Source organism: Mus musculus, chromosome 6, assembly GCF_000001635.26.
Source record: "Mus musculus strain C57BL/6J chromosome 6, GRCm38.p6 C57BL/6J".
In the NCBI taxonomy this organism is placed as follows: Eukaryota; Metazoa; Chordata; class Mammalia; order Rodentia; family Muridae; genus Mus; species Mus musculus.
In genome coordinates this window covers 127581416-127606311 of record NC_000072.6, presented here as the reverse complement: position 1 = coordinate 127606311, position 24896 = coordinate 127581416, and the positions used below count along the sequence as shown (strand labels likewise).

The following is a 24896-nucleotide window of genomic DNA, read 5'->3' as shown; positions in this document are numbered from 1 at the left end:
ATAAGTAGTTATAGACATATTTTGTTCTTTAGCTCTGAGGACGCTTCTTACATGCCCCCAGCCCCAGTGTCCCACAACTGCCCCCCTTTGCTCTGATTTGAATGTGAAATGTCTCCTACAAGACCATGAGGATTAAACCCTTGGTCCCCCAGCTGATGGTGCCATTTTTAGGAGGTTGTGGGGGTCTAGCTGGTGGAGGTAGGTCACTGGGGAGGGCCTTGGGGGTTTAAAGCCTGCACCCACTGACAGCATGAGGGATGAGGTAGCATAGCTGTTGACACTTCCCTCTGGCAGCTGTCTGTCTGGTGTGGAATGGCCCCAGGCCAAAGCAAGAGTCCTCCTGTACCTAACAATCCATCTCCAAGTGAGGATCCCCAAGAGACTTGTTACCTCGCAGCTGGCTCGCCTCCTTCCTCAGGAACCCAAGAGCCAGCAGCACAAGCTACTCCTGTGCAAGTGACTGACAGCCTCGGCGCATGCACAGCATGCACAGGACTTTAGAGGAAGGAAATTGGACCCACATGTGGACGCTCAGAGTCCACAGGTGTGACAGCCTGTGACACACCTGCAGGGAGCACTGGGCTCACGGACTTTTAGCTGATGAGCCATAAAGCCTCATTTGGCTGTGCATTAATGTCGGCATTTAGGACACATTACCAAGTGGAAAGAGAGGCTGATGGGAAAGCCATTTGGAAGAACTGAATTAAATATGAATGGGTTTTTCAAGAAAGGAAGTGTGTGCAAAGACTCTAGAAGCCCAGCTGCATAGCAGGCGTCAACAGTCCATAAACCAGCTGTGGCAAGAACCACACGGGGAGAACTCGGGGTAGGAGAGCATTGATTTTTGCAAGCAGGGTGCATATCCACTCCATTAGAAATGAAAGACATCCCCCCTGGAGGTGGGATGAAATTTCCCTCGCTCCCAACAATCCTGGATCCCGATGCTTTCTTTGGGATTAGATTTCCTCCCTCCCTAGTCAGCTTCAGCTCGCTGGATCTGGCAAAACAGTGATAGCTTCCTTTATACTTCAGCTGGAAAGATGGGGAAGGAAACACCAAGGTCAGCAGGACCCTCAGGCTGTCTATGTACCTATACACAAAGAACACGTGGGAGTGATACCACGTTTGTTGGTAGTGTGAACCCAAGGAACATATTTCAGACTCAGGCTCAGCCACCTTCCTGAAGCACAGGGTCACAGTTTCACACATGCCCAAGTGACACTCACACTGGAGGAGAAGCTAAAACAGAGACATCTTCAAGGCCGGACGTGCACACACTATGTGGGCACCCTCAGCTGTTGGATCACACGTGGGTTTGTTTGTTTGTTTGTTTGTTTTGTTTTGTTTTTTGGCCTGTGTTTTCAATCAGCTATTCTGAGCATCCTTGGGAGAGCTGAGGCCATACCTGTCTCCGTCCCATGGTATGCTGTCATGCGCTTGGCTTTAGTAGATTGCTTGGTATAGATCAGGCCTTATCAACCTCTGGGAACCATTTCCTTCTCAGGAGTACTTGAGAGGGTGGGGGAAACAAGGTAGGAGTATCCAGTACACGCCACTCCTAACGTTGAACCCTCATTGCCTAGTTTTGTAGGGCCAGTGAAGTAAGAACGGATTTTTACATTTTAAAGGGGCTGGGAAAAGATCAAAGGAAGAGTCACAGTAACACACAAGAAATTACATAAAGTTTAAAAGTCCCTTCACAAGTGACCATTTTTTTTGTGTGTAATAGTTTTGTACTTTTGCAGTTTTGAAGTATTTGAACCCATGGGCTTAGAGATACTAAGCAAATGCCCTAAGACTGAGCTACATCCCCTTTTAATTTTATTTTGGAGACAAGATCTTACTGAGGTACCCACTGGTTCTGAACCAACAGTTCTCCTGCCTCAACCTCCTAGTTAGTTGGGTTTACAGGCATGCACACACTCCATTTAGGTATGTTTATGCAGTGCTAGAGATTAAAGCTGGGGCTTCATGAATGCTCGATAGACAGACACTCTGTCATCTGAGCCCCAGTTAGTGTTGCTGGGTCCTTTGTGTATAGTCTTAGGGAGTCACAGAGTAAGGGAAGGCAAAGAACCCAACAGCAGGCAAGGACTGAGTATGGAAAGAACAGAGATCAGGCTCCTTACACAGTTCATGCTGACAACCCCTCCAGAGAAAAGACAGGGAGGCCTTTTCTGGGAAGAGGTTACTCCAGCCAGGTAGCCCATGTGCAGCAACAGGTGGGGACCCGTCTCACCTGCATGTCTGTCCTGGCAATGAAGCCCTTGCCCTCGGAGTCACAGGTCTGGAAGAATTCCTGTGCTTTCTTCCACATGGCACTCTGGTCTGGCATCTCCACCTCCAGCTTCTCCGGGTGGTCCAGTTGCTCCACGCAGGCTCCACTTCCCTGCTTCCCATGACCTGGTGTCTGGGAGCTGGAGTCTTCTCTTCCACTGGGGGTGGCCATCGGACGTGTGGATTTCTTTGTTATTTTCAGAACCTGGACAGGGGACATGGGAAACAGAAGGGTGTGACGAGGGTGGAGTGAGACGGAATAAGAGCAGGAGGGGAGAAAAATGAGGCGCAGAGCTGGCCACTGGCATGTCCTGACATCTCTTAGCAACCAGCTTCTAGTTATCAGAGCTCAGGATCACTGTGATCTGCAGGGAAAACTGATAGATCAGCCAGTCCATCAAATAAGGGAGAATCAAGAGAGAAGGGAAGAAACACACGGAGATGGAAAGGAGGCAGGCTTAAAAAAACACCCACAACACTGAAGGAGACAGATGGACACACAAGGAGGCAGGCAGCAGGATGCCCTACAAACTCTGAACTCTTAACTGGGAGATCTAGGCAACATCTGAATCCATGCATCTGAATCCATCGCAGACTCACAGATTTATTTACTTATTCAATAGTCTCTCAGTATCCCTGAACTGTTGCCCCAGATTCCTCACTGTGCTCAAAATCTGTGAGAGCTCAAGTTTCTTATATAAAATGGGATATATATATATATATATATATATATATGTGTGTGTGTGTGTGTGTGTGTGTGTATGTGTGTGTATTTACATATATGTTATATATTTACATATATTATATGTTTACATATATTATATTATACATTTACATATATAATGTATGTGTGTGTGTATATATATATATATATATATCCCAAGCTGACCTCATATTCGTAATTTTCCTGCCTCAGTCTCCCATGAGCTGGGCTCACAGATGTGATCACCACACCTGTATTCTACCATATGCCATCTAGACATGGCTTATGACACCTGTCACAGTGTAAGTGCTATGCAAAGAGTCCTTACACTGTATTGTCTAGGGAAAAATGATGAGAAAAGTTCACACCTATTCAGCACACGCATATTCTTCAATATTTCCCATGTTTCCTTGGACGGAGACCCCCCACATATAGAACACTGATTCCATTCATGTATACACACAAAACTGTATGTATATGCACACAACTATGTCAAAATTTATCAAGTTACAGACTTCAAAGGCATGCAGCTTACTGTATGTCAATAACTCGATGAGTGTATTGAGAAGGAGGAGGAGGAAGAAGATGAGGAATTTTTGTTGTGTTGGAGCCACAGCCTTCTTCTGTCTCCTCAGGCCTAAATAATACAGCCTGGTCTACTGTATGTGTATGTGTATATATAATCTCATGTGTATAGTTGCCTTGTCTGCCTGTATGTTTGTACACTATATGTGTGCAGTGCCCATAGAGGCCAGAAGAGGGCACTGGATCCCCTGGAAAAGGAGTTACAGATGGTTGTGAGGGACCATGTGGGTGCTGAGAACCAAACATGGGTTCTCTGACAGAGCAGCTGGTGCTGTGGACCACTAGCCACGCCCCTCCCCTAGTCTACTGTACTTAACTGAGAACCCTGAGTCTCCCTTTGACATTCAACTCTGTCAAGGAAAAAAAAGGGGGGGGGGCTGAAAATTAAACAATTACCTTGTGGAAACTTCCAGACTGTGCAGCCCCTAACTCAGTGTTTCTCCACCTTCCTAATGCTACAACCCTAATGATACAATTCCCCACACTGTAGTGACCCCCAATAGGAATTGTACTGAATATCTGGTATGCAGGATATCTGCTATACGACTCCCAAAGGGATCGTGACTCACAGGTAGAGAGCCATTGCCCTAAGCACACAGAAGCAGGGCAGAGCCACGTATCTACTGGCATCCAGCCTTCACGGCCTTCCCCTGAAGTCCCTGCACTGTGTCTTTGCACAGCTTGTGTGGGTTTTCCAAGGACAATGGGGGGCGGGGGGACTCAATAATGGAGGCAAAGTAGAACCCTATCCTGAGCTCAGCTGTCTCCCGCATGGATGGAGCCCTAGGAAGCCTTAACCTTGGGGAGGGATAGACAGGGTTGTTGTCCTCCTCCACTGGAGGAGTTGATGAGATAGCTCAGTGGGTAAATGCTTGTGAGTCTGGTGATTGGAGTTCGATTCCCAGGGCCCAAGTAAAGGGGGCAGGGAGCACTGACTCCACAGATCTGTCCTCTGACCTCCACACTCACACAAGTGGCATGTGTACACACACATGCGTGCACACAACTAATACATTTTTTAAAAAATTCAAAGGGTTTTTTTATTAGACCAAGAGATAATACAGTTACCAAAAAAAAAAAAAAAAAAAATAGGCTAAGTTCCACCCTCTCTTCCAGTCTTCCTTCCTCTTCCCTCCCTCCCTCCCTCCCTCCCTTCCTCCCTCCCTCCCTCCCTCCTTCCTTTCTTCCTGACTGGAGATCAAACCCAGGGCCTTGCCCATGCTACTCACAGCCTATCACTGAGTTAGCTCCCTCAGGGGAACACACTTTGGGCCTGTCTGCAACTGGGTTTCTAAACCATTCTTTTCCTCCAGAATAATTCCCTGTAAACACTTCACATGCAGATGGAAATTATCCAGTCCTTAAACATTTCTAGGGAGATTTCCCAGTTACCCAGAGTAATTCTAGCAGCTTAAGTGTGCAATCAGAAAGTTTATAGATCAAACCTAAATCCCTCCTGAGGGGTTAAAGTGAATGTCTCCCCTAATCTGGTTTCGGCTGGTATTTCTCTCAACACTATACCTGCTGCCAACTTGAAGTCAGCCACTATATCACACTGATTCCCCCCCGAAGCCCATCTGTAGCAAGCAGCTAGGAGATCAAAGCTCAAAGTATCCCTGAGAGCCATTCAAATCTCTTGAACTATCCGGGTTTCCGTGGGAAGAGAATCCCCTGTGCAGGGCTGAAGGTGGGCAACTCTTGCCAAATGGCACACCACACACACACACACACACACACACACACACACACACACACACACACCCTGCTTTTCTGCTAGGGAGAGAATGACTTGTGACGTGGCCATCACACGTGAGCTTCTGAGAGGTGACACAGCACAGTGGGGAGAGCCAAGCTGCTCCAGGTCCTGCCTCCATCACTGCCTAGCTGTGTGACACTAAATGAGTTTGGTGACATCTTCCTGAGTCCCTTTTCCTGTCTGTAAAATGGAGGAGACAGGGCAGGCAGATCTGGGAAGCAAAACTACCATTAAAAAGAGAGAGAAGAGATTTGCTGCACCTGGTTTTGTGTTTGTTCTGGGGACTCAACCAGCTGATCTCTTTCATCAGCATCTCCCTCACCTAACTCTAGGCTACTACCTGACCAATTGCCGTTGTTGAAATCAAACTGGCTTCCTCCTCCTCAATTGCATTTCCAAAAGGCAAACTTATATATGTATATATGTATGTACCTATGTATGACTATATGTATGTACGTACGTATGTATGTATGTATGTATGTATGTAATGTTGTATCCCTTAATAACTGTTCTATTGCTAGGATGAAATGCCATGACCAATGCCACTTACAGAGGGGGAGTTTACTTTCACTTACAATTTCAGAGGGATAAGAGGCGGGCATGGCAGCCAGAGCAAGAAGCTGAGAGCACAGATCTTAAACCGCAGACAAGCACAAAGTAGAAAGAGAACATCTGAAGTGGGGAAGGCTTGTCGATCTCAAAGCAACGGACCTCGTCCAGCAAGGCTGCACTTCTTTTAAACCTCCCAACAGGAATATACATATATCTGTGTATGTATATATGCATCTGTACATATATCTGTATATAAGTGATATATATGTCATTTGTATGACATATATATCATATATATGATAGACAGATATGTATCTTCCCGTCTAAAGAGGGAAAGAGAGCAAACACATGAAGAGACAAAAGTCAAGATTGATTAAGTAACACGGACTCTCCAGCTGGATGGAACACGGTGAAATGAACCTCAGACCACCACCTCCAGGAGGGGACAAGCCCTGTGAGGGTCAGGTGTGTGCAGGCACCTTTGATAAAGACCATCTTCCCCCTGGCAGCCTGCTGTAGCTTTACGCAATTCCAGTCGGCATCCTTTCTCTTCAAATTAGGTCCAATTTCCATGTTCTAGCCTCCAGGGAGACAGGGAACAGCTGTCTTACCTCTATAAAATAATTCTTCCAGGTTCGGACAGCTGTTCTTAAACACCCCCCCTCGCCTGCTCCCCTGATATATTATAAGATACATTAAAGGCCCTTGCTAATGGTTTCAGGTCTCACCAAGATGGCTGCTATTCACCCTAATTCCTGTAATAATTAGTGGTTGTAAACCACTTTGAAGATAAAAGGCATTTTATAAGAGCTAAGTCCTATTATGATTAGTTTCCCAATACCTCCTCCCCAACGCTGACGAGCACATCAAAGCCAAGTGCTGTCCCAGTAAGCTATCTGCTGCTTAATTAGATGTGTTTCAAGGCGGCTGGTATATATTAAAGAAACTGCTGCAAAATTTATCAACATTAGAAGAGTGGCTGCTTTCTTCCTAATGTGAACAAGCTCTTTTCAAAGGCTGTCAGCGCTGATGCCTGCAAGACAGGAGCTCGGAGAGGCCTGAGTGCTAATACAGACTCCAGCTCCAGATGAGGGAAAGGTACGCTCAGCTTCTGTCTTTGCATAACATCTTGTCAGCAGGGCTCTACACAAGCTGCCTTTTGATTTTGCAAACATGCTGTGATGTAAGCAAGAAAAGGCACACACACTCTCGGCTTCATAGGCGAAGACCATGCATATGATCATGGCTTTGGTCATTTACCTATTCCTATCTATCTATCTATCTATCTATCTATCTATCTATCCATCCATCCATCCATCTATCCATCTCTGAGGTAGGGGAGAGCAAGTATGTGCCATGGCACATGTCTGTAAGTAATAGGACAACTTGCAGGAACTGGTTCTTTGTCCACCGTGTAGAACGCAGTTATTAACACCGGTTCTCAGGTGGCTCTCATTTACCTAACTTGGCTCAGAAGGTATTATCAAATGTTTAAGAAAAGTCGGCTGTCATGGAGATCATCCAAATGGGCAGAGATAATACCATTAAAGATGCTTTCATTTAATTTGGTTTGCCCTGTCGGCATCAGGTTCCAAGCAGCGCCTCAAAATCCTGCTTCCAGAAGCTTAAGCAATCACACTAGTGGCAGACTGGGGATTTAAAACCATGTCCTCTTTAAAAATCTCTCTCTCTCTCTCTCTCTCTCTCTCTCTCTCTCTCTCTCTCTCTCTCTCTCTCTCTCTCTCTCCCTCTCTGTAAAATGGGGTTATGAGATTCTACTTTGCAGACTTGTGAAGAATCATGTGTATTGACCATGAATAATACCTGCTATATAATAAATATAGCAGAGTAGGCACTTATTTTGTGTGCATGTGCGTGTATGTGTACATGTGTGTGTGCATGTGTGTCTGAGTGCAGGTACCCACAGCAGCCAGAGTAGAGCACCTGAAACCTTGGAGGGAGAGTTACAGGGAGCTATGGGCTGCTAGCTATGGGTGCTGGCAACTGAGCTCTGGGCCTCTGCAAGAGGAGAAGATGCTCTTAAGCAGTGAGAATCTCTCCAGCCTTGCAATTGCTAATTTTATGCCTACATGTAAAATGGAATCAAAGAGCATCCCTACAGTTTGGGTGTGGTTTCTTCCCCAAAGATTCACATGCTAAAACACTACTGAAAGGTTGAGGATTTTTAAGAGGCAGGCCTGGTGATGTGGTTAATACTCATCCCTCAGAATGGATCAGATCCAGTGTGAGTGGGTCCATCTCCTCCCTCTCCCTCTCCCTCTCCCTCTCCCTCTCCCTCTCTCTCTCTCTCTCTCTCTCTCTCTCTCTCTCCCTCTCCCTCTCCCTCTCCCTCTCCCTCTCCCTCTCCCTCTCCCTCTCCCTCTCCCTCTCCCTCTCTCTCTCCCTCTCCCTCTCTCTCTCTCTCTCTCTCTGTCTCTCTCTGTCTCTCCTCCCCCTCCCATCTAACCCCATGTATCCCTGACATCTGACATCTGCTAAGAGGGCCCTCACCCAAAGCTGACATTGGTAAAGACTCCTTAGAAATCCAGAACTGTGAGGTGAATTAACCTGTTTCCTTTATAAGGAATCCAACGTTGAATATTTTACCATAGCAACAAGGTAATTCTCTGTTGAGAAGCCCACAGCCATGCTCTTGAATGGGTCCTAATTTCTTCTAAGCACCTCTCTTGCTCTTAAACCTCATGTCTAAGCCCATATTAAAATATCGGTATTAAATCACAACTCTGCCTCCTAGAACTCCATGACAACATTGCCAAGGAGACGTATCTAACACAGAGACCCACCACCGCTTTCAGGCTAAATCTTTAACATGATGGACCATTAATATCTCTCAGTATCAACTCTCTACCTGGCCCACACTCTCTCACCTCCACTTTATTTTCTCTTCTCTCAGTCTGCTGGTATCTAGGCATCTTTAAACATCTCTCTCTCTCTCTCTCTCTCTCTCTCTCTCTCTCTCCTTCCATCCCACTGTCTATGCTAAGTCCTACTAGGGTTTAATGCCTTGGCCCAATTAGAACAAGAGTACCATGGGTTGAGTGGCCATTAGAAATTCATTCTTCATTTGTTCCTTGGATCTGGAGACCCAAGGTTGAGACGCCATCTTAGCTGGGTTCTGGTGGCATCCCTGTTCCAATGCCAGATGCTGGTCTCTTGCAGTGCACTCAAGTGGCAGAGGGAGCTAGGGAGTTTTCTTAAGCCTCTCTCAGGAAGGCATCAATCCCCTGTGTGATCGTAGCCCTTCTTGCTCACTGCCCCCCAAAGGTCCCTTTTCTTATTGTCCTCGAAACTGGTTAAGCACAGGAATTCTGGATGTCATCCCTACAGAATTCAGTCCATACCGCTCTGCCCGGTTCCTCCACACCCTCCCGTATGCAAAAGAGCTCTCTCCATTCCTGTCGCTTCAAAGGTCTTGTTCATCCCAGCACCCAGCAGTTTGATGCTCAGGTTTTCCAGGTCTGAGATCTCACCGCTGATCCATTAGGAATGGAATCAGCCCTTCAGAGAGACAGGCTTCACCTCAGCAGATTCAACCAACCAGTGATTAACAATATTAAATAACGGTGTCTGTCCTGAACTTGGAGAGGCGTCGTTGTTATTGTACCTGAAACAATGCAGCCTAACGACAATTTGCGCAGCATTCATCCTCATTATTGCTCTTCCAGGCATGCTTTGCAGCAGTTGGGAGGCTGAGTGGAGGCTACACAGAAATATCACAGCATTTTCAATCGTGGGATTGCACAACCAGAGTGTAGCATTTGTGTGTGTGTGGTGGGGGGGGAGGGTGTTGGAGCCAAGCCCCAGTATGAATTAGTAAAACAGTAACAGCGGCATGCAGGGTCTGCAGTGGAGAGCCTTGGGGACAGATGAAGTATGTGGAAGTCCATGGGCCTTTTGTCCCTTGTTCACCTGGAGCCCTCAGCTCTGGTGACTCCTTACACAGAGAGGGGGCTTTTGCTACCGGTGACTTGAATCCCACCTAAACCCCGGGGAGAACTGAAGCATACCGTGTTCACCATTAGACACACAGTGGAAGGAGCTTTATAGCCATCTGGGGAAAAACTATAGAAAATGTACTTCCCAGAAGGATGCAAAATCCTGGAAGGAAATGGACCTAGTCCCCTCCTCCAAGTGGTAGAGAAGAATTGAGACGGTCAGGGCACTGTTCGGGGAAGCCTGCTTAGCAACCCTAACTTGGCCTGGTGGGGTCCACGGCACCCCAGAGCCCCAGCTCTCAGCAAGCCCTCTGTAATTACTGCCTTCAATCAGCAGATGCTCCCTGTAGCACCAACACTCACCTTGAAGACCTGGCTGCAGACTGTAGCCAGATTCATGGCCCTGACTAGAACAGGAATGCAGTAGGGTTTACAAGACCCACTCGGCATCCCTCTAAAGTACTCACTGTCGTTTGGTTATGGTTGACCCCCAAGGGCTTATATTTTGGACACTTGGTCTGCAGTGTGCCCATATTGAGGTGGGGGAGACCTTGAAGATATGGTGCCTATGGGAGATGATTGGGAGAACACCCCTTGGCCTGGTGTTAGTTCTTAGAAAAGCACATTGTTGCAAAAGCCAGAGCCTGACCCCTCAACTGCTTTCTGCTTCCTGTCTTTCTTTTTTAAGATGTATTTATTTATTCTATATAAGTACACTGTAGCTGTCTTCAGACACACCAGAAGAGGGCATCAGACAAATCTCATTACAGGTAGTTGTGAGCCACCATGTGGTTGTGTGATTGCTGGGATTTGAACTCAGGACCTTTGGAAAAGCAGTCAGTGCTCTTAACTGCTGAGGCATCTCTCCAGGCCCCTGCTTCCTGCCTTGCTCTGTGATCTCCGACTCTCTCTCATGGGCAATCCCTCCATGATGCCACCACTTTGATACGATCCAGCTGCAGTTAATGTTCTACATACATGGATTTCTTTTTTCTAAGAGTACCCAGCCAAGGGCATTTGGTTGTAGTAACAGAAAGTAGACTAATATAGTTCCAGAACGAGGAATCCTTTTGGAATAGGGAAGGAGTGGGCTTGCTGTCTACAGTTAATCTGAGCATTAGGACTGAATCAGGAAAGAACATTGTGGAATATGTTGGCTAGGAAAGAATGTTGCAGACTGTGTTGACCATTGTGATAAGACACATGGACTGAGAACAAGCCTGAAGTGCTGGAGGAGCAATAAAAAAGAGACTTAGCTATCATTCTCTACACTGAAGTCTAAGCTGAAGCCACAGCTAGACCTAGGGGGCTGGTTGGATAGTCCTGAAGAATCCAGCCTTGCTGGAGCTCACCCCACAGTCCAGGGAAGCCAAGACTCACCAGGCACTTCCAGTTCTTTATGAAGCCACAGTCCTCCTTCATTCAGTCCGGGATCATTAACCATGAGCAGACACTCTTCTGTGTGCCAGAGAGTCGGCACAGGTGCCTTCAGCAAGCGCACACCAGGGAGAATGACAAGCAATAAATACACGCACGCCATAAGCACTTTCAAACAGGGAAAAGCAGTGGGGGAAAACACTCCCGTTGTTAAGACTCCTACGGGTGCTCACTGAGCCCACAACTCACTGGATTTGCTATTAGGATTCTAGCAGCAACCACAGTGGGGAGGCCTCCTCTTAAACTGGTTCCCCACCAACAACCCTCAGCAAAGCCAGGGGAGCGGAAAGACAGAAGAGAGATCCTGCCCTGCCCTGCCCTGCCCTGCCCTGCCCTGCCCTGCTCCCGACTGCAGGCACCTGACTTGCTTCTTTGGAGGCCATGAGATGCTAATAGCTGTGTTGTTTGGATGTTTCGTCCCTGAGGGAGAAATGATTGGGTTTGTCTCATGGTTTAAGGGCTTTCAGTCTGTGGTGAGCCAGTTATGCTGTTTCTGGACTCTGGTGAGGTCAAGTTGACAATAGGGAGACAGAGCAGTCACAGATAAGATACAGCCCACAGTACAGGCCCCTAGTGACTTTCTCCCACTAGGTAGGCAGCGACTCCTAGTTTCCACATCTTTTTTAAATAGTGAAGCCAGCTGGGAACCAAGCCCTCAGCTATGAGCCTGTAGGGACATTGAATGAGAAGAGTGTTCTTCCCACATAGGAATCTTAAAGAGCTTGTTCTGATCTTCTTCTGTGTCAGCGGGTCTTAACGTGTGGGTTGAGGCCCCTTTGGGGATCAAACAACCTTTTCACAGAGGTCACATACCAGATACCCTGCATATCTGATATTTACATTACGATTCGTAACAGTAGCAGAATTACAGTTATGAAATAGCAATGAAAATAATTCTATGGTTGGGGGCCGACACAACATGAAGGACTGTATTAAAGGGTCTCAGCATTAGGAAGGGTGAGGACCACTGCTCTCTATTTTCTCATTTCTTATTACTACCTATTACTATATTTACAGTAAGGTGAGAGAAACATCTTTGCAAATAAAAAGATTGGCCTCTCTAACTTGACTGGATAAGAAGTACATTTTAACCAAACAGGCAGACCAGACTGTAGGGTGATACTATTTCCAGGTTTGTATAGCAACTTCACAAAAATATGTTCTTCAAGCCCTACAGACTTTCTCAAGGTTACATAGTAAACAAGTCTTAGTGTGTGAAAAGGATTCTCGAGTCCTCTTTTCTAGGCCAGTGTGTGTGCCATTGTTCCACAGGCCGCCTGTAGCTGGCATTGCTTCTCTTTGCAGCTGATGCTTCCTGGAAGCTGCCAAGCACCTGCTATGGCTTGAATGTGAAATGCCCCACACAGACTCGGGTGTTGAAGCCCGGGTTCCCAGTGAGTGGAGGTATTTTGAAATTCTGAAAACTTTCACAAGTGGAGTCTGCAGAGAGGAAGTCATTCACTTGAGCATGCCCCTGGTGACACCTTGCCCCTGGCCCCCAACTTCTCTCTCTCTCTCTCTCTCTCTCTCTCTCTCTCTCTCTCTCTCTCTCTCTCTCTCTCTCCCTCCCTCCCTCCCTCCCTCCCTCCTCTCCCTCCTTCCCTCTCCCTCCCTGCCTCCCTCCTTCTCTCTCCTTCCTGTCCACCATGAGGTGGGAGTCCTAACCACCTCCTGTTCTTGGCACCATGATGTGCTCTGGAGAACATAAGATTAAGCAACCATGGACTGAATCCTCTGAAAGTGAGGTGAGCCAGGACATATCCTTCCTCCCCAAACAGGTCTGTGTCAGGTGTGTTAGGCATAGCTATGCAGAAGTAGCCAATAGGATGCCCCAGGACCTAGCTCCCTCCTTGGCACTCCTGCCCTCTGATTTACTCACAGTTGCATTTAGTGAACACATCTTTCCCCCAAATCTGTCAATTCCCAGTCACTGAAAAAAAAAAAAAAAGGTACAAAGCATTGTGCAAGCAGCCAGCCTCAGAGGCAGAATTGTGTTGGGACAGTAGCCCTTCACTCTGGATCCAGTCAGACATTGTCCCTGACTGTAACCATAAGAAGTTAGACAGATACTCAAAGGTGGAAAGTAAGAATGTGAGAGACCAGCCTGACTCTCAAAAGATGTGTGTTCTCCAGGAAGAGAAAAGTGGGCACAGCAAAATGAAAACACAGCTTATGCATCTACCTTCTTTGCAACAAGGTGGGGCTGCCGCCCAGCTGATGAGAGATCTCAAGTCTGTACATTATCTCCTAGAGTCATCACAAAAGGCTAGGGATTGGGAGGGGTGGGCACAACCAGTGAAGAGGGAGCCAGCTAGGAACAACACAAGGTTCTATGGATGAAAGGATGACACCACAGTCCTGCAGGGCATCAGGGGTGTAGGGGGATGACAGCTGGTGGCTGAAATGTCAAAACCATCTTTGGAGGAGGAGGTTTTTGCATTGGTTTTGTCTTGAGTGGGTGTGCAAGTGGCTTGTAGGTTCATGTGTGTGCATGAAGGCCAGAGGTTGACATCATGCATCTTCCTCATTTGCATTTCAAACTTTCTGTTTTCCAAAACAAGGTTTTTCATTGGACCTGGAACTCATAGGTTGACTAGACTGACTGGCCAGAAAACCTCAGGGACCCTCCACCTCTGCCCTCTCAGCACTGGGACTACAAGCATGCACCACTGTGTGTGACTTTTTAAGTGAGCGCTAGGGATGGAAACTCAGAACCCCCCTGCTCACAGAGCAAGCACCTTACCCACCGAGCAACCTCTGCAGACCCACACTTGGAAGGTCCTTGAAGCAATCCTATTTGGAGACGGTATGAACAAAGGCAGGGGAGCTTGCTTTGGGGGTGAGCCCTTTCTCTTCCAGATGTTGGTAGCTAGATTGCTGTCCTGGGCTTGTCATCAGGTCCCTAAGGATCTCTCTCCTGGGTTCTGAAAAGGGAGGGGTCCCCAAGCCTGAACATGTAGCCTGGTGTCAGCACTGGGCACAGTGGCCAGTGCTCAAGACGCCTGGGTCACCGAACACTACAGTACCTCCACAAGCACCCCTAGAATGTTCCTGGTGCTCAGGTCCAGTAGGGACACATAATTTGCCTCAAAATACGTTCTCAGTTGCCATTCGGTTTTCTAGGGAGTGTGTTTCTGTAACCAGGACTGTGGTGAATTCCCTGGGTACATCATCAGCTGAATAATGTCAACACTGATAACAAGAAAACATTCATATGGTATTCTAGGGTCCACAAAGATGTCTGCCATGTAACCCATCATTTATGAGTTACTCTCTTATCTGCAATATGCAAACATCCCCATATGACTGTCAAAGATTGTACTATCTATCTCATTTGCAATAAAAGCATGCCTGCAGTTACAGATTCTGGCTGGCAGCTGGTGGTGGGGACAGCCTGGGGATGCAGGTGTCTCGCTTGTACCCTTTCATGTGACACCTTTATCTCCAAACCCTTCCAGTTTTGTAGAGTAGCCTTCAAATGGGCGACAAAAGCCTTACACATAGGCTGGGGATCCTGTGCTCAGCTCCCATGTGACTCCCGATGAGCACTGTTATGTTTTCTTTGTTCAAAGAACACAGGACTTTGGATTCATCCACTGAGCATCTGTGCAGTCTACAGCAGTTAGTTTAGGTAACTTTAGTCATTGAACATGTATAAAAACAGGATCTCTGTGGTAAGGTCATTGTGGAGATAATGAAATACACCCCACATGGGGCCCTTAGCAAGGGGCATGGTGCACACCTGGTGTTCACCATGTGCTAACTATATCATTAGTGTTTTCAATCTTTTGAGATTTATTTGTATTTTATGTGTGTGTATATTTTGCCTGCATGAGTATCTATAGACCACATGCATGCCCAGGGAGGCCAGAAAAGGACACCAGATCCCCTGGAACGGTAGTGACAGACAGTTGTTACCCATCATGCCATACGGGTGCTGAATCCATTCTAGCTCTTGGCCAGGCACTTGGCCTTCTGGCCTCCGGCACCTCCTGTTCTCACTGATGGCCATGTAGTCACCAGACTCTACCCCTCTATCTCTTTTCTGTGGTGTATCCAGGCTGGGAACTTTGCTCTTCCCCTCCTCCCTCCATCTACAGTTTCTACCCTCTTCTCTCTTTGTTGACACCAAAACAGGAGGCTTCTTAGCATCAGCCCAAGTCAGTAATTTGTACTTTTACAAATTTGTCCATTACAAAGCTCTGCTTTGAATGGATTCCCCGAACTCCTCATCAGAAGTCAAAAACTCACGAATTTCTCCTTTATCTCACAATAAACGTTCCTAGGAATCTTAAATTCTAGAAATGGCCATTGCAGGGTCACATTCCTTTTCAAGGAGAGAGAGAGGGAGGGAGGGAGGGAGGGAGGGAGGGAGGGAGAGAGAGAGAAATTACAAGCATCCTGCCATGCCCAAAGAAAAAGCTCAGCTGGGGAACAGGCTCCTCGCCTTGCATGTGCTTCCCTCACCTTGCCAGCCTCACCAGGGAACTTCCTAGATTCGGTTTCAGAAGGCAGGATGCGCAGCAAGCATCTTCCCTGCCTCTCCATCTCCACCTGAGTGCCTGCTGTGAGCATCCCCTGCTGCTTTATCCTTTTGCACTCCCTGCTTCTCTGCTGCTTCTCTTTACCCTGTAGCCTGCGTTGTGAGCTTCCCTCCTGACCTATTCTAGCCACCTCACACTGAGCTTTCAGAAACCAGCCATTATTCCTCCTTCCAAGCCTAGCCACGGAGCCTCTTCAACTGTAGTCTAAGCGAGTGTGTAAATGTCAAAACCTCACTGTTTCTCTCTGGACGGACTCAGAACCACTATTTATTACAAGGGATTAAAGTGGCCAAGATCAACCTTAAAGCAAGACCGGGGTTGGGCAGGGACTGGAGCTGCATTTCTGTAAGAGTCTGAAGCAAGATGTACAATCCACTTCCTAACAGGGCTCAGTCAGCTGCTGGATGCTGGTCTGCATTTGGTCCCTCTCCTTAGCCACTCTGCAGAAGGGTTCGCTGGGCAGGACTTCCAGGTATTTAAATCCTGAGAGTTTCCTCCTAGCAGGAATTAAGCAGGTTCCAAAGTCAAACAAATTCACCTAAATTCACCCAGCGGCTTCACTATTGGCCATTTCTGAAGGGTCCCCAATCCAAACCATTGTGTTCTATAATTGCCTGTCCCTATGTCAATAACTTACAGCCCAATTAAAATAAATGCACACGATAAACATAAGCTAGTCAGAGAGGAGGAAGGGAGGGAGACAGGGGGACAGGGGGGGAGATTAAAGACACAAAACAGAAGAAAACCAAATGAATGGTGGTTGTTTATTAGGGTTATAGGGGATACGTTTTTCTTTAGTGTTTCATGCACACATTTATTACTTTTGTAATAAAATATTTTCCAAAAAATTTAGGATAGATAGTAAAGGATAACGATGAGGTTAGTGGGGTCAGCTGAGGAGCAGGGGGTGCCTGCTGGCCATCTAGAAGATGAGGAAGACAAGCCCAGGTCAGTGGAGCAATGAGAAGAGGCAGGAGGAGGGAGGAAGCATAGGATGTAATCAGGAAAAGGGAGCTAAATGATAAGCATCAGCTCAGGATAGACTGAAGGGAAGGGTCCAGAGAGACAGGTTCAAGCCTGTGCCAAGCAGCTCAGAAGTTTATCCTCATGGTCTCTGTGTCCCTTGTTAACTTTCATTGGTTCCACTGTGTTACACTTGGCTGTTTACACGTGTGGCTCATTCATTCTGAGAACCACAGTTCCCAGCACAGCGAGTAGCACACGCAGACCTCAGCAGGCTCCTGGATCCTCTGAATCCTAACCCTCTGAGTTCAAGTGATAGTGGTGCCTGGAGATGCTCAGACGGCTCAGAAGGTCAGGGCGCCTGCAACCAAGGCGGACCACCAGAGTTCAGTCCTCTGAACCCAGGCAGAACAAAAAAAAGTCCCTTTACTTGGAGGGTGGTGTATTAGTCAGGGTTCTCTAGAGTCACAGAACTTATGGATAGTCTCTAGATAGTAAAGGAATTTATTGATGACTTACAGTCGGCAGCCCAATTCCCAACAATTGTTCAGTCGCAGCTGTGAATGGAAGTCCAAGGATCTAGTAGTTACTCAGTCTCACGCAGCAAGCAGGCAAAGGAGCAAGAGCTCGAGCTAGACTCCCTTCTTCCAATGTCCTTATATTGTCTCCAGCAGAAGGTGTAGCCCAGATTAAAGGTGTGTTCCACCACACCTTTAATCCCAGATGAAAGGCATAGCCCAGATTAAAGGTGTGTTCCTTAACTCGGAGATTCAATCTTCTGGAATCCATAGCCACTATGGCTCAAGATCTTCAAACCAAGATCCAGATAAGGATCTCCAAGCCTCCAGATAAGGGTCACTGGTGAGCCTTCCAATTACGGATTGTAGTTCATTCCAAATATTGTCAAGTTGACAACCAGGAATAGCCACTACAGGTGGATATGAAGGCACTGAGCTAGACACTTTAGCTGCCTTAATGAATCCTACCAAGACCATGTCGGATACTGCTACACTCATTCACACACTGCTCTGAATTGTTAGGTAACACATGCCTAGGGTCACACAGTCATTACACGGTCCAGAGCATTCTGGAGACCGTATAGAGGCTGGAGTTAAAGAGAGGGAAGCAATGAGACCAGACCACTGCAGGGTCACCATCTAGATCCAGGAACTGGACTAGCTTCTTCTTATCTGGGGGTTGCAGACCTGCATGGAATAGATAACTAATTCTGGTAACACTAAAAGGTTTCTGAATGTGCATCGATCAACTATTAATTAAAAACCAAACATATAATGAATCTGAAGTGTATGTGGTACATGCATGCTCATGCTACATGACATAGGTGCCCAGCCACCTTGGTCCTGGATGCAGAACACAGGCACTTTGCACTGCACATACCATGACATGGGGTAACACTGAAGAATGCAGCAGGAAACACCTAAGGTGTGAGACCCTGACCGTATCATAAATGACAGCGCCTCCCCTGCACATACAATGCTTTCTATTCTTATAGAAACATAATGGCTTAATTATGGAAAACTGAGACTTCCCTATCACACTCCTTAGTGTGTTAAATTATAACTTTTAATTGTATTGTATTAGAAGCTTGCTTTCAAAAACTGGTGTTCAGGGCTGGTGAGATGGCTCAGAAGGCCGAGATGCCTGCTGCCAAGGCTAACTACCCAAGTTCAGTCCTCTGAACCCAAGCAGTAAAAGAAAGAACTGATTCCCCAAACTTGCCCTCTGATCTCCACACACATGCTATGATATGTGCGCGCGCGCACACACACACACACACACACACACACACACACACACACGCACACACATGTACACACACAAATAATATATTAAAAGTAATAAAATTTTAATTGGTGTCTGAATTACTGACTTAAGTTTCATTTAAATGTTGTCAAATGAATTTTGACCTGGACGTAGGACAGAATTTCCAATGATTTCTACAATCATCCTGAAAATACTTCTGCCATTTTGTACTGTGTATTTATGGAGGTAGTATCTTTCATGTTGATGAGTATAATATCAAAACCTTGATTAAAGGTGCAGTGTCAAACATTCAGTCAACATTTAATTTTTATGTAAAAATAACACACACAGCTGCCTTACTGGTATGCAAAGTCTCTCTCCTCCTTAATAAATCAAAAGATTGTATGCACCAAATAATTGTTTTAAAGTAAACTTCATTATGGTTTACTAACAGTCAATGTTTGATTTGTATTCTTATTTTACATATCTATAAACTCGAGTTGCATAAAATTTGTCAGGTGAAAAAGGCTCATTGGGGAAACCGTTTAAGGTCCCTAACATGAACTAGCACAGACACCCAGGGAGTGGAAGTCAGTACAGAGGCTGAGAGGTGTGGTGCACTGCTCTGGCTGAGAGCTGCCTTGTTTCTTAGCAACTGCATCCTATGTGTTTACTACCTCTGTTGATAACACAGGGGCACATGGTACCCACAGGCACTAACCCTTACTTAGAATCGCTCCTGTATATATGCAGTAGGGCTGTAGGTCCTCTAGGCAGGATACAGGCAGTGTCCACCTGGTCTCCTATCCACTGTATTCCTCATTAAAAGCCCCTTGGTCTGAACAAGTCCATGAAGATGCAGACATAGCTGGCCCTCCCTACACACACATGTCAATCCATCCTGGCTCCAGTGAAAGCAGGATTGGGATGGAGTTGGGGTGGCACAAATGTGGCTTTGGTTTCCATACCAGTTACCAACCAGACTAGACCAGATGACCTCTGATAATTTCTTTCCCAACTCTGAGCCTCAAATTTCACCTATGCGTGGTTTGGGCTGGACAAGACTTTGAACTAGACTTTGTAGTCTAAGCTAGGCCTTTGGTTATATGTCCTTGTGCAATGAGGATCATGCACCCTCCTTGGTATTTCTATGGTCATGCTAATTAAGCAATTCCTTGTAAGGCCAGATAGCGTATGTCTTACTTCTAGACTCTGAGCCCTCGCAGGCCAGGATCTGTCTGTCCTGTAGCCAGCAGGGTTCCCTGTGGCTCAGCCTAAAGGAGCAGTATCCAGTGTTTGCCATGTCCTTCCCTTGCAGGACATTTTTCTCTCTGTGTGCTTAGGGCATCTGTTACTATGCCTTTATTTACCCCTCCACCCACTCTGGGGAAGCCTCTTGGTTTTACCAAGCAGGGAGAGGTGTGTTTATTGCTCAGCTGGACTTCCACAGACACATGAATGTGTACGTTTATTACAGAATTAGTCACAATACCCAAGATATGGAACCAACAGATAAGAGTGGCAAACACAAGGTGGCATGTGTGCACAATGATGTTTATTCTGCCATAACGAACAGAAGCATCATCTTCAGGGAAATGAGTGGACAGAGAGATCGCTGTGCAAAGTTGAATAGGACATAGATTGCATGTGTTCTCTCACATGCAAAATCTGAATAAGTTATGGAAGCAGAAAGAGGGTCACATCGTGGGAGGAAAGAGTCTAGAGGGAATGGAAGCAAGAAAGAGAAACAGCAGACAGCGAAGAGAGACAAATATGCAACTTATTTCTCTTAGACAGAATCATGATTTACACACATACACATGCACACAAGCACACATGCACACACGCACATATGCACAATCTGCTCACGCATACACACAGGGCATGAAGACAGAAGGTGAAATTCATTTAGGGAAGGAAAGGGGAAACATTAGCGAGCTACCTGACAGCATCAGATCTCCTCACCCATCCATGGAAGGAAGGTATCTACTTCAGTAAGAACATTAATCTGAGAAAACAGAACGGGAGTGTTCACACATCCTTTGTTCATTTCTAGGACAACGGGCCACCAAATGTCAGCAAAGCTCACAATCAGAGACTAAGAATAAATGTGTCTGTTACTCTCTTCCTCCTGCCCTGACCAGGTCCTGCCCCTAGTCAAGGCATCACAGTCCCTGGATGTTTCTTGCCAGGCACTTTAGAAAAGACTGTCACCCTCAGGTGACATCTCTGCTTCCATACTTACTAGCCCTTTCTGAGCTCACTGTTCCAAATCAGGCCTGGGAGTACTAGATCCACCAATGCAGTTTTGAGCTCCTCTTTAGCAGGCTGTTAGCTTCTCAGCTCCTCTCCTGCTGAGCCAACCTTGAAGGCAGAGAGAAATCTGCTTCTTGGGCATCATTAACGAAAGTTTCACTGTGTAAGTAAGTGGGAAACAGGGCATGGAGCAAGCTGCGCTCCCTCATCCTGGAGATACCCCCACATACATGATAACTGGCTGATCACCAACTAGGTGCACTACCAGGTTAGCTAAACACTAACTAGGTACACTTCCAGGTTAGCTGATCACTAACTAGGCACACTACCAGGTTAGCTGTTCTCAGTCCAAGCTGGTGGTCTGAAGATGGGATACAATTTTCCCCTTGGAGAAGTCTGGAGGAAGGATACAGAATTTACTTCCAAGGCATTTTCGGACCCTCCCAGTGATGCTGCAGGGATCAGGAATCCTTCAGGGCATGACACACAAATGTTCTGCCCACATTCATGAAACCGCCAGTGAGTGTGGGACAGTACAGCTTGCCAGCGTGAGCTGACTGCATACGCTGCCTAACGATCTGACTTAGCAACAGAGTCGAGAGCTCAGACAGGCAACCTCAGGCGAACAGCTACTGTTCCATAAACACTGCACAGAAAGTTCCCAACCTTAGAGATCCTTTAACCCTCCCCAGTGCTCCTTCTCCACGGCAAATACTCAGGAACACCCACCTTTTACCTCCTATGTTAAACTTCCTAGATAAACTAGTTTCACGTTCTACATCATTTAGCCTTAGTTGAAGTATGAAGAGGGGAAGAAAACCCCACAACTTTTAAAATTCCTTTAAATTATTTGTTGTTTATTTTAACATGTATAGGTGTTTTACCTGAATGTATGTCTTCACACCACAGGCTGGCAGAGCCAGAAGAGGGTGTTAGATCCCATGAGACTGGACTCACAGATGTTTGTGAGCCACCATGTGGGTGCTAGGAATAGAAATGCCAGCGCATGTAATTGCTGAGCCATCTCTCCAGCCTCCAAATTCACAGTTTTTAATGGCACATAAGTCAATATGAAGATGGTCATAAGGACTGCCCTGAAACATGTGACAGAACAGTCACTACATACACACCCTGGTGACGGACACGTTTAGACCGGATGTAAGACCACTGGAATCCACTCCCCATAGCAAGTACTGGAAGCAGATCCACGCAGAAGGCAACGGGATTTTTTGTTGCAATGTAAGACTAAGGGATGACAATGCCTTTCCCAGCCTGTGTGTGAGGAGAGCAAGGAGGAAGCAGCCCTTATTGAAGATCTATGAATGCAAAAGCAGAGACAGCAGAGAAGTGTGTTGTTCACACGCATGGGCTAAGCCTAATATATACAAGTAGAGTACCATAGTCATGTGCTATACTGTGGTGTGGCCTTTAATCCCAGCACTCAGGAGGCAGGGGCAGGTAAATCTCTGAGTTCAAGGCCAACCTGATCTATGGAACTAGTTCCAGGACAGATAGGGTTACACAGAGAGACCTAGAGCCATGAGAGGTGGAGTTAGTCTCCCGGGAAGCTACTATAGTTCTGGAAACTTAGCAGGACAAACTGGGGCCAGGAATCTGATGGGTCAATGGCGGGAATAAGAGGGAAGGAGGAGGAGGAGGACAACGATACCCTAGCTCCACTTAAACGGAAACCTTCAAGACCTGAAGATAGTTTGGGGGGCACAGGACCTGTTTGTTGTTTTTCCTTTTCCCAATGTGACCACATTGAATAAGTCTTTTGTGAGTGTGTGCAGAGTCGTGCGCACACACACACACACACACACACACACACACACACACGCAAGCACGATGTGTACACACATGCACGTGCACTCATGAGTGCTTGTGGAGATCAGTCTCAGGCATCCCTCCTCAGGAGCTGTCCATTTTGATATTTGATATTGGGGGCTCACCAGTTAGGCTAGGTTGGCTGGCCTGTGTCCCTGTTCCCTGTCCCCCAGGCCCCACCAGTCTCTGCCTCATCAGCATTAGGAATAAAAGTGGCTGCCGCCAAACCCAGCTTTTTGGGGGAATCCTGGGGATTAACTATGGCTCACAAGCACTTTGCCCACTGAGCTTTCTCCTTATTTGTCTCTTTCCTTGTCTTACTGGGAGACAAGTGGACAAGCTATGGCACTGCCAGAACCCGGACTCTGACCCTAACAACTTCAGAAGTATCTCCACTCTGATGTTCTAAGCCAGTGGTGGTTTCCTGCTTTCACGGGAACTGCAGGCTACACTGGGGCCTTTCAGTTCAATGAGTATTTGGAAATGCTTTAATCTAGACAGACTGCACGAGAGGAGGAAGGATACCACCCTCTCAAGACTTTGTCCTTTTGCCATTTAGACTTTTTTCCCCAAACAAACCTGGGCTTCTGGCATAACGTCTCTGACAATTTATAACTCTGTCCTCCAGGGGGCAGCACCGACCTCATTAGGACTACAGCTGATTTCTCTGAGGAGCAAAGCTGGAACGCTCAGTCAGGTAAGCACTGTATTTTGATCCTGTCACCGGTTCCTTGAGAACAGGAAGGGTACAAGACACATCACAGACACTACGCGACAATCAACACAGAGACGCACACTAGAAATGTCCATGGTCTGAGCCCATTAGGGCTCTCTGTTGTCCCTTTCAACCTGTTACAAGTGCGTTCTAATTTCCCTGTCATCTGAAGACCCAGGAAGAGACCTCAGCAATCACTCTGAGGCTGTTTGTTTCAGCACCTTCATTTTTTTTACAGTGTCCCTGCCAGCGCCAGCAGCAGCTGCAGACCACAGCGTTGTCTAAGAACAGCGGGCTCCCTTCCCGCCAGCTCTGCCTGCAGGCTGCTGTGGTTTGTTAATGTCACACTGGGAGGGGGAGGGCACCTAAAGCAAAACCCCAGTTACTCAAAAATAACCACAGACTCCAGATGCTCGTAAACTGGGGGGCTGGGAGGGGGCAGAGCATCAGTTCAGAGCCACAGCAACAAGCAGCCCAGAGCAGTGAGTTTGAGAATCCTGTCCCTGGACCCATCCATCAGTCATGCCTTCCTTCCTTCCTTCCGGTTCTGACCCTCCTCCTCGCCTCTGTCTAGTGGCTGTCTGGGCTCCGTTACCTTCATGGGTGTCCAGCGAGGAGGCCACCCAGCTGACAGGCTGAAGACGAGGTTGATTGAACGATCGATTGATTGATCAATCAATCAGGAATGAGAAAAACTGAAACCAGGTTCAGCCCATCTTTCTGACGGACTGAGTCAGTCTCCAGCGAGCTCACAGCGTCCAGAGTGTGGCCCTGTCCCTTTGTCGTGGGCAGTCATCAGAGCTGTGGGCAGGATGGCTCAACACTTAGCTCACAGCCGCCACTTCCGGGCCCTCACTTCCGTCCTTCACCATGCATTGTTTAAAGAAAAAGATGAAGTCGGAAGACAGCCAGGGACCGCCCGCCTCCTGACTTCAGGGGGAATGCTTTTCTTTTGCTGCCTTCAGGACCCAGCTGACACACAGACATGCTGCCACGCCAGTGTCACCCGGTAGTACCTCAGCTTTCTGCTGCCCTGTCCTAAATGAGCTGTAAGCATCAGCATGTGACTCTTCCATCTTATCTCTCAAACCCAGCGAGGGGCCTGGCATGCACAGGTTGCTCCATGTGTGTTTGGGGTCTGAAGGAGCAAAGAGGCAGCAAAGCAAGCTATAAAAGTGATAGCTTGCAAGGGCAAGCTCAGAGGCCTTCTTTGGGGGCAGGTCTTGAATTCTCAGAGATGCTCTTAATTCTGTGATGGCCAGTCACCAAGTTATATGGCATCACTGATGACATCCTTAAAGAGTAAAAGGTATATTTGTAAACCATACTTTTTTTTCCCTGTGAGGCACAGGCTTCGTTATCTTAAGCATCAAGCTGTAGAGCCAGAAAAATATTAAGTTCTGATTCTAGTCTCATCTCGTTTGAGCTATGGGTAATGGTCGAACTTTTGTTGTGACTGAGTCCTTGTCTAGTATCACCCCCTTATGAGGTTCAGGTTGCCCACCATGGGCTAATGTGTTTGAATGCTTTGTTCCCATCTGCTGATGCTGCTTTTTGGAAG

At 47.0% G+C, this 24896-nt stretch overlaps 1 protein-coding gene across 13 annotated transcripts in view; it reads right to left on the bottom strand.

The window, feature by feature from the left end:
* The window catches only part of Cracr2a (calcium release activated channel regulator 2A), a 113173-nt gene that overhangs the window by 67923 nt on the left and 20354 nt on the right, over positions 1–24896 (bottom strand). For 3 of the 13 annotated variants that reach the window (XR_003956226.1, NM_001368877.1, NM_001033464.4), the window contains exon 3: positions 2240–2482. Coding sequence is in view for 8 of the 13 variants with exons in the window: in NM_001368877.1 (NP_001355806.1) it covers positions 2240–2449 (210 nt within the window). In the remaining 5 variants the exon portion in view is untranslated. Of the gene's footprint in view, positions 1–2239; positions 2483–11209; positions 11592–23930; positions 24690–24896 lie in introns of those variants that run through there. The other 10 variants (XR_377479.4, XR_377478.4, XR_001785146.2 and 7 more) reach the window with 9 other exon arrangements.